Source organism: Dermacentor variabilis, chromosome 6 (assembly GCF_050947875.1).
Source record: "Dermacentor variabilis isolate Ectoservices chromosome 6, ASM5094787v1, whole genome shotgun sequence".
Classification (NCBI taxonomy): domain Eukaryota; kingdom Metazoa; phylum Arthropoda; class Arachnida; order Ixodida; family Ixodidae; genus Dermacentor; species Dermacentor variabilis.
Window position 1 is genome coordinate 133,174,353 of NC_134573.1, and position 12,331 is coordinate 133,186,683.

Here is a 12,331-nt window from a genome sequence, read left to right on the forward strand (position 1 = left end):
TGAATGGCGCTTCATGCCGTGTTATAGCCGCTACGTGTTCATATGCGCCTGTATGGTGTGCGTGTTTTCTAAATATTACAGAGTTTTAGATTAGGGGACGCTAGCGGCTTGCGTACTCAAGAACTAGGGGCGATTGCACTGCGCACGCAGGGCTCTGCGCATGCGCAGTAGCATGGCCCCTAGTTCTTGCGTACGCAAGCCACTTGCGCGCCCTAATCTAAAACTCTCTATTGTTTGTTGCGTGTTGTTGTAGCGAAGTCGTAAATGTTGCTAGATTTCTTTTTGGCGATGAACAGGACCATTTCGCCAGGCGCTGAAGTCTATGCGTTATAATAATATCAGTGAATGCACGTGTAAAGCGCGCGATGTGTGATCGTCGCACCCTTCGTTTGCCACAATCATTTCAATTTTGTTGCCGCTTTGTGTTTCATATCGCACACTAAAAAAGGCATTTGCCATTGTTTTTTATAAATGAAGTTGTCACAGTGAGATGTGAATGTAGTGCTTTAAGGACTCCTTGTCGCAATGTGTAGATCACTCCATAATATAGTGGTACCGGGAAATACGAACGAAGTGGGGTGAAAATTACTCAGCAGTAGATGAAAATAGTCTGAAATACGCCTATCATATCCTGGAATACACTTCATTTTAGGCGTATAATGTCATGAGTTTCGCTTAGTGGTTACACCTTAGCTCTACCTGAAGTGTCGTCTTATATATGGTTGTGATCGTCCTACGCAGGAACCATACTGCCTCTAAAGTGAAATGTGGCGCCTTTGTACTTTCAGTGCTACAAAACTAAACGGAAATAGAGTATTACGTGAAGGTCACGTGTGACACGGCAGCCGTTAAACGCAGGGCATCATATCACTGAGTTGCCTTCGACTATTATAATTTGCTGTTTATTTTGGCGTTGTTGGCTTTACGGCAGGTAGCGTCCATTATTTGCCCATATAGAAGACCATAATAATTTTGGCCGTTAAGATGGTTCGAATTTTTCGCATCACTGTCGTGCACCTAACCGTTACAATGCAAGTTTGCGTTTAATTTCTGCGTTGTGATTGTGACTGCGATAAATATAACCGGCTGTAAATGTTTGGTGTGCATTGTATGCGATAGACTCGTTTCGCAGCGCCGTATCTGCTGCGTTGGGCCGCGTAAGCTGCGTTGAGCAAGCCGTTTCCCGGTGAAAGCATGTCAAACTTCACCGTGCGCTCTGTTTGCGAAACTGTAGCTAAACAAGAACAGCGTTCTTCGCAAGTACGAATGAGAATCTCGCTTTAACTTTTTCCGTAACGCGCCCATTGGGTATCGTTAGCCCGCTAACGACGGATTGAAACGCCGCTTTTGAGACCTTCTGCGCCTCTCACGGACACACTGCGCTATCAGACATGACGGCGGAGAACTATCTTTTTGTTTTCTGAGCAGTTCGATTCGTTCCCACCATGCGGTGATTTTTGAACGCGCTCCCAAGTTTTCGCGATCGTCAAAGTAGAAGGCAAAATGGCCGCCCTCTATCCTTGGTTTGAAGCGCCGCTTTCGAGACCTTCCGCGCCATTGGACGTGAATGAGGAGAACTATATTTCTGTTTTCTAAGCAGTTAGATCTTTGCCAGGCGGCAATTTTTGAACGCGCTCCGAAGTTTCGCGATCGTCAAAGCAGAAAGCAAAAAAAAAAAAAATGGTCGCCTCTGCCAGTCACGCGCGCGCTTCGAAAGATCGCAGATCAACGCGTTTCCGTTGCGGCTGATATTATCGATGGATCGAGCAGCAGCGAGTCTGAGGATGCTGCCTTTTCGTCGGGCTTTGGGCCTGAGAGCAACGACGACACAAACCAGCCTGAAACATCGGCGGCCGCAGTGCGGCACGCCCAACTGCAGTTCTTGCAGTTCAATTTTTGTACTAGCATACCTGTTCAATAAAAAAAAATTATTTTAACGCGCCGTGTTCAGACGTACACCCGGAGGTGCCGCGTCCCAGAGCTAACATGTACACATCGAGCCCGTGCCGCATAAAATTCGGTGTCGGCGTCCGACGTGGTGTAAGCAAAAAAGACTTTCGAGCCGCACATACTCAGGTCTTCCATGTGGCGCAAGGAATTGGCTAAACTAATTGAATTTCTCAAGCTAAAACACATGGGAAAATCGTAAACTCCGACTTCCACACAACCTCAGACATTATACCTCTCGGATTGTAATTTGAATATACGAGAAAATATAGTTACGCGAAAAACTCGAGCATTTCTACAATTCATAGACCGGAGACGGCGTCCGCCATTTGCGCACGCCGGCGCGTAAGTCCACGGAGTGGCGCGCCGCCTTGAAACACTTCCAGATGGCGCTCGCCTCCGCCGCATCGCGGCCCGCGCAAGAGGTCGGGTTTCTACCAGAAAGCCCGCCTTCGTGCATATAGTGCTCGTCGCAAGCGTTTCCCGGCAAATATTACGGATACATGTGCTGCAGTGTCCGGGAAGCGTGAGAAGCAGTCAGGGATCATATGAATGTCATTGCGCTCCACTCTTAAAGGTGAAGCTTAAGCGTCCTCAATTTTTTCTGAGACAGTGCCTAGTAGACGGCAATACATTTTTTATATCTCATCATTTTCGTTACATCTTTTTCTTAGTAGGTACAAGCGTGTCTTTAAAAACATTGTTCAGTTTTATCCCACAATCCTGATCCCGGTAACTTATATCTTTTTTTTATGACATATATCTCGTTAATAAACTTTCATGCGCAACAAAGCGCATTCATTCTGCTTTGTGTTCACGCATTGCATAAACCATTTAGGACGGTAGTTACTTCAGAAAAAAAGATGCGGCTTAACCTACAAAAAACACATTTTCCCCATGGTAGAGAAAGAGTTGGCCGATTCCGACATTGCGTATCATCAACATAATGTTAAAGTGAAATATTATTAGTAAACTCTACACGTGACTTTACCAACCGTGGACGCTGCCGCTGGGGCCGAATTAAGAGCGGCGTGCGTGACGTGCACGCGCTAGTTTTCGTTACAGGCGAAAGACGAAGTAACGAAACGGGCCAATAATAGTCAGCCTTACTCTAGTAAGGTTGACTATTACGGCGGTGAGTAGAGCGATGCGGTGTACCGCGTCGTACTTCTCTCCCTCGTAAACCTCTCCTTCGCGTTCTTCCTCCGACAAACGCCAATCATCACTCTTTGGTCCTCGTGATATCACTACTTCGGCATTTCACGTTGCGCGTTACGTCAGATACTGCTGCTTCCATTTAGGTATGTGTTTGCAAACGAAGCCGTGCATGGACAAACACTGCATGACAATGAAGTTGCCACCTGCGCGGTTCACACAGGTCGAAAGAGACTACATGTCGCGAAGGACGACAACGAGCAACAATCGTGCGTATCGTATTTAGTGGCAATTGTATTTAGTTAACCGCTTCAGGAAAGTTTCTCTCGCCATATCGATTCAAACATGTTCGCATGAATTACATAGTTATTTTTCCCCCCGCTGCAGCTTGCTCAATGCTCCTTGGTTCTCCTCGCTAGCGTCGTCTATACTCGAGATCACAGCGGCAACCCAGTATCGTCGAATGACGCTCGACCATAAACACGCAGGCCCGTCTTCTGGAATACATACACCAAGGACTTGTACCGCGAAGGCCAACTAATACGGAATCCGCCTCTGTCTCGGACGCTCAAAACGCTGTCGGAGACGGGATTTCGGTCGTTCTACATGGTGACCAAAAGCAAGAACCAGACCATAGCGGACGCCCTCGTCCACGACCTGATCACCGGCGACGCTAGGGACTTCACAAGCGGTATGCATATCCACATTTCTGGCAAACACATATGACCAGTGTGGCCACAGGTCATGAACCTTCAAACCAGTTTTGTGAGTGCCTCAGATGACACCTCGTACACGATGTCCGAGATGATCACTGATTTCTTTTTTTTTTTGGTCTGTGCTTAAGCCTAAACATAAAAATAAGAAATGGCACATATCGCTCTCTCTCTCTCAATGCGCAGTAAAAGTTGATCGCGCTTTTGTAGCAATCTACAGAAAGTGTAATAGATTTCGTGCAAATTTGTAGAAAAGGCTACAAAATTTTGAAACAGAGGTATATTTCACCAGTGTTTTTCTTAAACACGCCAAACATCAGTAGATTCTCAAGCTTTATCACTGAATCACTAAAAATTTCAAAAGAAGAATAAGTACACCGACATGTATTAGCAGCCGTGGGAACACTACGTAGGATGTATACCATCTGTCGCGCCGGAATGTCACCAAGAATTGCACGAAATTTGGAAGACTCCACACCAATGAAATCGTCCGCGTTGCTATTTAATGTGTCGACCTATATCATCTCTTTATTGCGCCCGGTTACTTGTGCAGTTCAAGCATAGCTAAGTTATTTTACTTTCTTAGTTCAGGAAATTGAGTTAGACACGGTTACTGGTAGCGTTTATAGCCAAGATTATTTTTTTTTCGTTTCGAAGCCTTGCTAATGAGTAGTCTTCAGAACTGGACGAGGTCATCTCGTCAATACCGCTAGATTTGGCTGCGTCATCATTACCGACGACCTTTTATACATCTAGGAAATTAGGCTGCTTCTTAGACAGCACTTTAATAAAATGAATAAAACGGAATCACGGGTAGATATAAAGGGTGGCGGGGATATGTGACACCCTCCCCCTCCCCTTTTTTTTCTCCGCGAGCTATATTCGAGATTTTTTCCGGAGTAGAAAGAAAGTATAGTCTTTGATGTATGACAAGTAATCGCATTTCTATCTCTCGAAAGAAGCGCATAATAACTGCTTGATAAAACCTTAAACTTCACACACACGACGACAGCGATAGGAAGGTCTACCGGTGCGATGAAACTCCTCGGACGGTTATTCTAACTATAGGCTGGTGCAACATGTTGGCACGACGCAGCACGCAAGACAGCCGCTGCTGGGTATGGAAGAAACACCACCCTGGTAGTTACCAGGCGTCTCAGAATGCTGGCGTCATGAGGAGCGCCGCCAATTGTTTAGCTGCACCAAATTAAAGAAAAGCATTTTATGTACAGTTTCAACCCTTCAGCTAAATTACTCGATGAGGTGGTCGTTACTTATACAAGAAGTCAAAATTATTGATTGAATAATTAACTTAATTATACTAATTAAAATTTTAATTGATTACCTTACAGCACATATTTCAGTCAACGATATGTACCCGGTGAGTCTGCGAGTCGTATCAACTTCGAACCAATTATGAGGTTGACATCGCTTTCGCGATATGCGCCGTCAAACTTGCGGTAGACCCCGCAGGGGCGTCTGCGTCAGCAGGCGTTTGGTGTGTTGCGACACCACGTACCCGAGCACACGTGGGTTGGCCCCTCCCGCGTGTAGCCATGCGTGGCTTAGCCGTGTCTGGGGAATGGGGGATCCTAGGGGTTGAGACGATGCCGGGCATTCGGACCTTTAAGGCCCCCCGGCGGAGGCAACACACCTCATCGGCTTCTGCTTCACACAGACGGCACCTCCAGACAGACCCACCTGGGGGAAATCGGCAGTCGCCTTTTCCTATCCTCTTCTCCGATCTTCGTCTTTCTCTCTCACGTTTTCATCTTTACTGTCTTCACTTCTCCTCACTTCCGTATTCTGGGCGGCAAGGGTTAACCTGGTGTAATTATCCAACCTTGGGTATTTTATATTAGGTTACAGTGGCGATGCATGGCTGGCGCCTGCAGGCTTCCAATATTGTAGCGTCCCCTTGTTGGTATCGGTGGGGGCTGGACACCATCGCCGCCGAATTTTCCAATTTTTATGGCAGAAGCTTTTCCCCCGTTGCCTGATCGCTCCCTGAAGAGGGGGCACACCGATGAACAATTCAACTTCTTTATGCAACCGAAAGTGTCCTTTCCTAAATACCAGGTTGTCCACAGTCAGCACGAAACGAAGACAGTCCGAATGATGTGACCATTTCTTGTAGCCAAATCTCTCACTGAAGCAATAGGCCCAGGTTATAATGTAACGAAGATGGCAATTGGCGATCTTCTGCTCGAAGTTCGCGACTAGCCACAATAGGACAAACTCTTAAAACTCGTAGCATTTGGGGAAATTCCCGTTTCTCTAGGACCATCGACCACACAGGTCGATGAACACAGTGCGTGGTGTCATCTCGCAAGATAACCTTCTCGAACTTACCGAAAGTGAATTACTGGAAGGATGGCAAAAACAGAACGTCGTCAAGGTACAAAGGATAAAAATAAAGCGAGATGACAAAGAAATACCAACAAGACATATAATCATCACTTTTGGAACTAACAACTTACCAGACTCAATAGAAACAGGATACGGTAAACCCACGCCGATGCTTCAAGTGTCAGCGGTTCGGGCATGGTTTGAAAAGTTGCCGAGGGTGCACTACTTGTGCAAAATGTGCATCAAACGAGCACTCATCCGACACTTGCACTTCCACCAGCCATTGCGCTAACTGTGAAGGGGATCACCCCGCGTACTCCCGTTCTTACCCATCCTGGAAAAAAGAAAAACAAATATTCAAAATCAAAGTCGAACTGAACCTTTCCTTCCAAGAGGCGCGCAAACGCTTCTCCATCAATCAGTCTAGTCCATCCTACACCGATGTGGCGCGCCGGGGGGCAGCGCTATATCCTTCGGCAGCCGCCCAAGTCACACGGAGTGTGACGGTGGTCACGCCATCAGCCCTCCCCCCCCCCCCCCCGGCTGAAACAGCCAGCGCTGTTCCGGCCCCCACAAAGGAGGAACAGCAGACCCTCAGGCCTGTTGGACCCAGGACCACTGCCCGAGCAGATCGGCCCAACATTCCTGCGAAAGTGCCCGCCACGCGGGCAGTATCCACCGCCTCAGACGAGGTGATGGATACGAGCACAAATCTGGCGTCTCAAACGCCCAAGGAACGGCGCAGCTCCCTCGAGCGCGTCGGGAAGAAAGAGAGATTTCGTATCATGGTGACTGGAAAGGTCTCGTGAGCTAATATAATCTATATTTCTTAGACACACAGCACAAAACACAAACATTATGGATACACAGATAATACAATGGAACGTCAGGGGTTTACTCCACAACCTAGACGACATTAAGGAACTCTTAAATATGTACAATCCAAAAGTGCTGTGTGTCCAAGAAACGCATCTTAATCCTTCACGCACGAACTTTCTCCAGCAGTATGCCGTTTATCGAAAAGGCCGCAACGACGTTCTTGCCTTGTCTGGCGGTGTGGCAATAATTGTAGATAAGGGTGTTGCTTTCCGGCAACTAAGCTTAAAACACCCCTAGAGGCAGTTGCAGTCCGTGCGCTACTGTTTAATAAGCTGATCACAATTACCTCTGTATATATCCCTCCGAACTGCCAACATTCAAAAACAGAATTTTACACCTTCATCTATGAACTGCCCGAGCCTCACATTGTCGTTGGAGATTTTAAAGCACCAAACACCCTTTGGGGAAGCCGTCGTTGTGATGCCAGAGGACGCTTAGTTGAAAACTTCCTCGTCACTACAGATCTTGCTTGCTAAATGAAAGATCCTACATTTTACAGTGTCGCAAACAAAACATTTTCATCTATCGATTTAAGCATCGCATCGAGTCCACTCTTGCCGTATCTGGAGTGGAACGTGATTAACAATCCGTACGGGAGCGACCATTTCCCCATTGTCATAAAACTAACAAAAAGTGATGAGTGCTCTCCACATGTCTCCCGGTGGAAAGTCGATTGGGCCGACTGGACACGATACAGGGAGCTGACACATTTGACTTGGAATGACATCTGTAATCTGTCTATCGAAGATGCAGTGGCATATTTCACGGCGTTTATAGTTGATGCGGCGTCAATATGTATCCCCATAACAAATGGATCGCCCTGTAAGCGACGTGTTCCATGGTGGAATGACGACTGCAAGAAAGCGCGTAGAAATAAAAACTAATGCTTGGAACAGTCCTAGAGACTCTCCAACTACAGAGATTTTAATCATTCTCAAGAAAATTAAGTGTTAGGGTAGAAGAACGCGGCGCCATGCCAAAAGGGAAAGCTGTCAAATATATATTTCTAGCATTAACTCTTATACTGACGAACGAAAAGCCTGGAACAGAGTGAATAAAATCAGTCGGCAAACTCGTCCTCTACCATTAGTAAACACGCAAGGAAATACTATTCAGGACCAAGCTGACGCTCTAGGGGCACATTTTGAAAACATTTCTAGCTCATTGCATTACTCCGATTCATTCCTTAGATACCAGCAAGAAGTTGAACGACTGCCTCTGGGTCGAAAAGGCAAGAGCAATGAATCCTACAACCGTACTTTTAATATGGCGGAATTTCAGGCTGCACGGCATAGTTGTAATAAATCAGCCCCTGGAACCGATCGAATAGTTTAGAAGATGATTTAACACCTACACCCTGAAGCACACAAAACACTGCTCTCTCTTTTTAACGCCGTATTCTCTGCCAGCCACATCCCGTCCGCCCGGAAGTAAGCAGTCATAATCCCTATTCTGAAACAGGGCAAGGACCCGTCTTTGGCCAGCAGCTATAGGCCTATAGCTCCAACAAGCAGCCTATGTAAGCTTTTTGAGAAAATTACTAACCGGCGCCTGGTGCATTTTCTTGATAGTAACAAGATACTAGATCCTTTGCAGTGCGGCTTCAGGGAACATAGATCCACAACGGATCAACTTGTCCGCATCGAGACAAATATCCGGGATGCCTTTGTGCACAAACATTTTTTCTTATCAGTATTTTTAGACATGGAGAAAGCATATGATAACACTTAGCGTTTCGGAATCCTTCGTGATCTAGCTGGAATGGGCGTCCGAGGCAACTTGCTAAACGTGATCCAAAGTTATCTGTGCAACCGAACATTTCATGTTCGGATTGGTAACGTCCTGTCTCGTCTATTTACTCAGGAAACTGGTGTGCCACAAGGTCGAGTGCTGAGCTGTACTTTATTCCTTGTAAAAATGAATTCGCTCCATACTATCATACCACGTACAATGTTTTATTCCGTATACGTGGATGATATCCAAATAGGTTACAAGTCATGTAATCTTAGTATCTGCGAGCGACAAGTGCAGCTTGGCCTGAATAAGTTGTCTAAGTGGGCAGACGAGAACGGCTTTAAACTAAACCTTGAAAAAAGTACATGCATTCTCTTCTCCAATAACAGAGGTGTAATACTGGAGCCCGTTATTGATCTTAATGGAGAACGGCTATCTGTGAGTCACGAACATAAATTTCTAGGCCTCATTTTGGACTCCTAACTAACTTTTATCCCACACTTAAAATATTTGATAATGAAATGCTTGAAGAGAATGAATCTGCTGAAGCTCTTGTCCCGCACATTTTGGGGAAGTGACAGAAGATGCCTCTTGAGCTTGTACAGAAGTCTTATACGGTCACGCCTTGACTACGGAGCCATTGTGTATAACTCTGCCACGCCTAGTGCTTTGAAGATGCTCGATTCCGTCCACCACTTGGATATCCGTCTTGCTACTGGTGCGTTCAGGACTAGCCCCGTAGAAAGCCTGTATGCAACAAATGGTCCCTAAATCTTCAAAGAACGTATGTAAGTCTCTCTTACGCCCTCAAAGTGAAATCAGATTTCCATCATCCATGTCATTCAGTTATTCACGACCTGTCTACGGCTACGCTTTTCCGTAACCGCCCAGGCGCTAGACCTCCTCTGTCCCTCCGGTTGGAAGCATTGACCGAAGAAACCGGCGCGTCGATTTTAGAGAATGTCATAATAGGAACTACGCGGCTTCCACCGCCTTGGGAGTGGCAGGCTATCGAATGTGACGTCTCGTTTGTTGAAATAACAAAACGAGCACCTGAGGCACACATACGCTCACATTTTCTTGAGCTTCAGAAGTATTCTTGTGCTGAATTTTACACAGATGCCTCTAAGACTGCTTCTGGTGTTCCTTACGCAGCAATAGGACCAGCATTTTTACTATCCGGTACATTGAACCCACATACATGCATTTTTACAGCAGAAGCATATGCAATACTCTCTGCAGTAAAGCACATCAAGCAAACGAACCTGACTAGGGCTATTGTGTTCACAGACTCATTGAGTGTAGTCCGAGCCCTAATGAATGTACATAAACATAAATACACTGTCTTTAATGAACTGTATACATTGCTATGCTCAGGTTATAGTGCTAAACAAATGTGCTGGGTACCTGGCCACTGTGGCATAAAAGGCAACGAAGCTGCTGACGAGAAAGCTACTTCGGTAGCTTTTAGTGACACGGACATAAACATACCCATCCCAGCCACAAATCTTAAAGCATACTTGCGTCACAAGCTGAAAATCCACTGGCAGCAACAGTGTAGTGCTCAGATATCAAATAAACTGCACTTGATCAAACCCAAATTAGAATATTGGGTATCGGAGAGAACAAAACGATATAACGAAGTGCTCCTTTGCCGATTAAGATTAGGACACACTTACGGCACTCACTCTTACCTCTTGACTGGGGGGTATCCTCCGACTTGTAGTAAGTGCGGCTAAAATATCACAGTCCTGCACGTTCTTATTCAATACCCTGCAATAGAAGCACAGAGGAAAAAGTATTTCATTTCTGCATATCGTGTAAATATACCTCCTCACCCGAATTTTTTTCTTAGCAATGAACCGCTTCTTAATCCGAAACTAGCCAGCATTTTTAGCTGAGTTAGACACTCTGGAAATCGTTTGGCCAGGGAATTTTTAGCGCAGGTATAGCAGCCCCTGTACTCAAAGGATTTCTTGAAGCTAAAGTGTGAATGTTACGTTTTATTGCATCATGCTTTTAACGAAACCCCATTGCCATAGCCCACAGCACTACTTAGTCAGTGTCATTTTTTCAGCAATAATATATTTTACGGCATCCAGAGCGACAGATTCTAGGCCTTTTTACAGCCATGTCACATATACCATGAGGAATTCATTGTCTACACCATTGACAATGGACCGTTAACATTACCTTTGGTATGGCGCTCTTTGGCCATACCTGGCCCTTGCGCCATAAAACACCACACATAATCAAGCTTGCGGTACAATTGCACTGTTGTTCCGCTTAACTCTCTTTTTTCCAGAAAAGGCTGTTTTGTGCACCGAAGCACAAACGTAACTGCTGGAGCGTCGATGCATTTCGTCGGACACTTCGAAAATTAATATCTCCAAACTGGAGTAGTCCTGAAGTTTTGTTCCAAGTCGATAGGTCTTGCGAACTCACACGCTTCAATTCGTAGATTGAAGTATATGCCGTAATTAATGTAAGAGTTAGTAAACGTAGTTACCCTAATTATTCTATTAAGCATGTAGAAATTCTCGAAGAAGGCCCCCTCATCGACTAATCTAGATAAAGGGTCAGAATTGTGCTATCCGCCACAGGCAATTTTCAAAAATTTGGTCCAGCTAAAATTTAAAAAAACGCACTAGTGCGCGAGCACAAATACCTCGTACTAGCAGCGGAAAGCAAAACGCTATCTCACCTCCACCATCGCGCTGATTAAGCGGTGCATCCACTAGTTCGTTTTTGCAGTCAAACGTACCCCGCGTCTCTGTAGACCTAACCCACCGCGAGCGAGCGGCGCATGCGTCGTCGACAGCGGGACAGCATGACGACGGCTATATACGCCAACGTCAACGGCGCGAACGCGCCTCCAGCGTCCGTACAATTACTGCTGCAATAAAAATACCCTTCATAGCAGATTCCTTATAACTAAGGGTGGGACGCAACAAGCACGTCAGTTGACAGTAGGTCCTTGTTCTGTCTCCAGCCTCCGTCTACGGCTTGCACTAAAGCTTATTGTGAACACCCATTGTGTTACCTAGCCCGGCAATGCATCTTGCTGATCAAACCTGTGCTAGTCCACTGGTAAGAACAAACAGAATGTCTCTGCGCGCCCAATTACCCAATTATGGGGAGCGTCTCCAGACAGTGCGTGTGAGTCGGTGGACTCCCACAAGTACATGAAGCTGTTGCCTGCTTTCAGTACATATCGTACAGTGGTCAAAGCCATACCCTCTAAGAATGTTTATATCCTTAAGGGTCTAAGGTTTGTCTCATTGGTAACACCCGTACCGTTAGGGCTTTTAAAAAAATTTGGCGCACGACAACGAGCTCCACAAAGACGTGCGATTAGGAAAGGCGTGGTTGATAACTCTAATTAGACAACCTTGGGTGGACAGAAATGTCTGACAAGAGAATTGACAGCGCAATAGCTTCGAAACTTATTTAATGCACCTTTCAGGTCGTCTGTCGCAGCTGTCATCATTTTCACCAGCCAGAATAAGTCGGCAAGACAAGGTACCTTCATTGGTCTCCACCAACGCCTTGCG

At 45.9% G+C, this 12,331-nt stretch overlaps 1 protein-coding gene across 1 annotated transcript in view; it reads left to right on the forward strand.

Moving 5' to 3' along the window:
- The window catches only part of LOC142586295 (scoloptoxin SSD14-like), a 41,419-nt gene that overhangs the window by 13,264 nt on the left and 15,824 nt on the right, over positions 1-12,331 (forward strand). Inside the window, exon 6 of the mRNA XM_075697540.1 lies at positions 3,591-3,793. Coding sequence (XP_075553655.1) covers positions 3,591-3,793 — 203 coding nt within the window. The remainder of the gene's footprint in view (positions 1-3,590; positions 3,794-12,331) is intronic.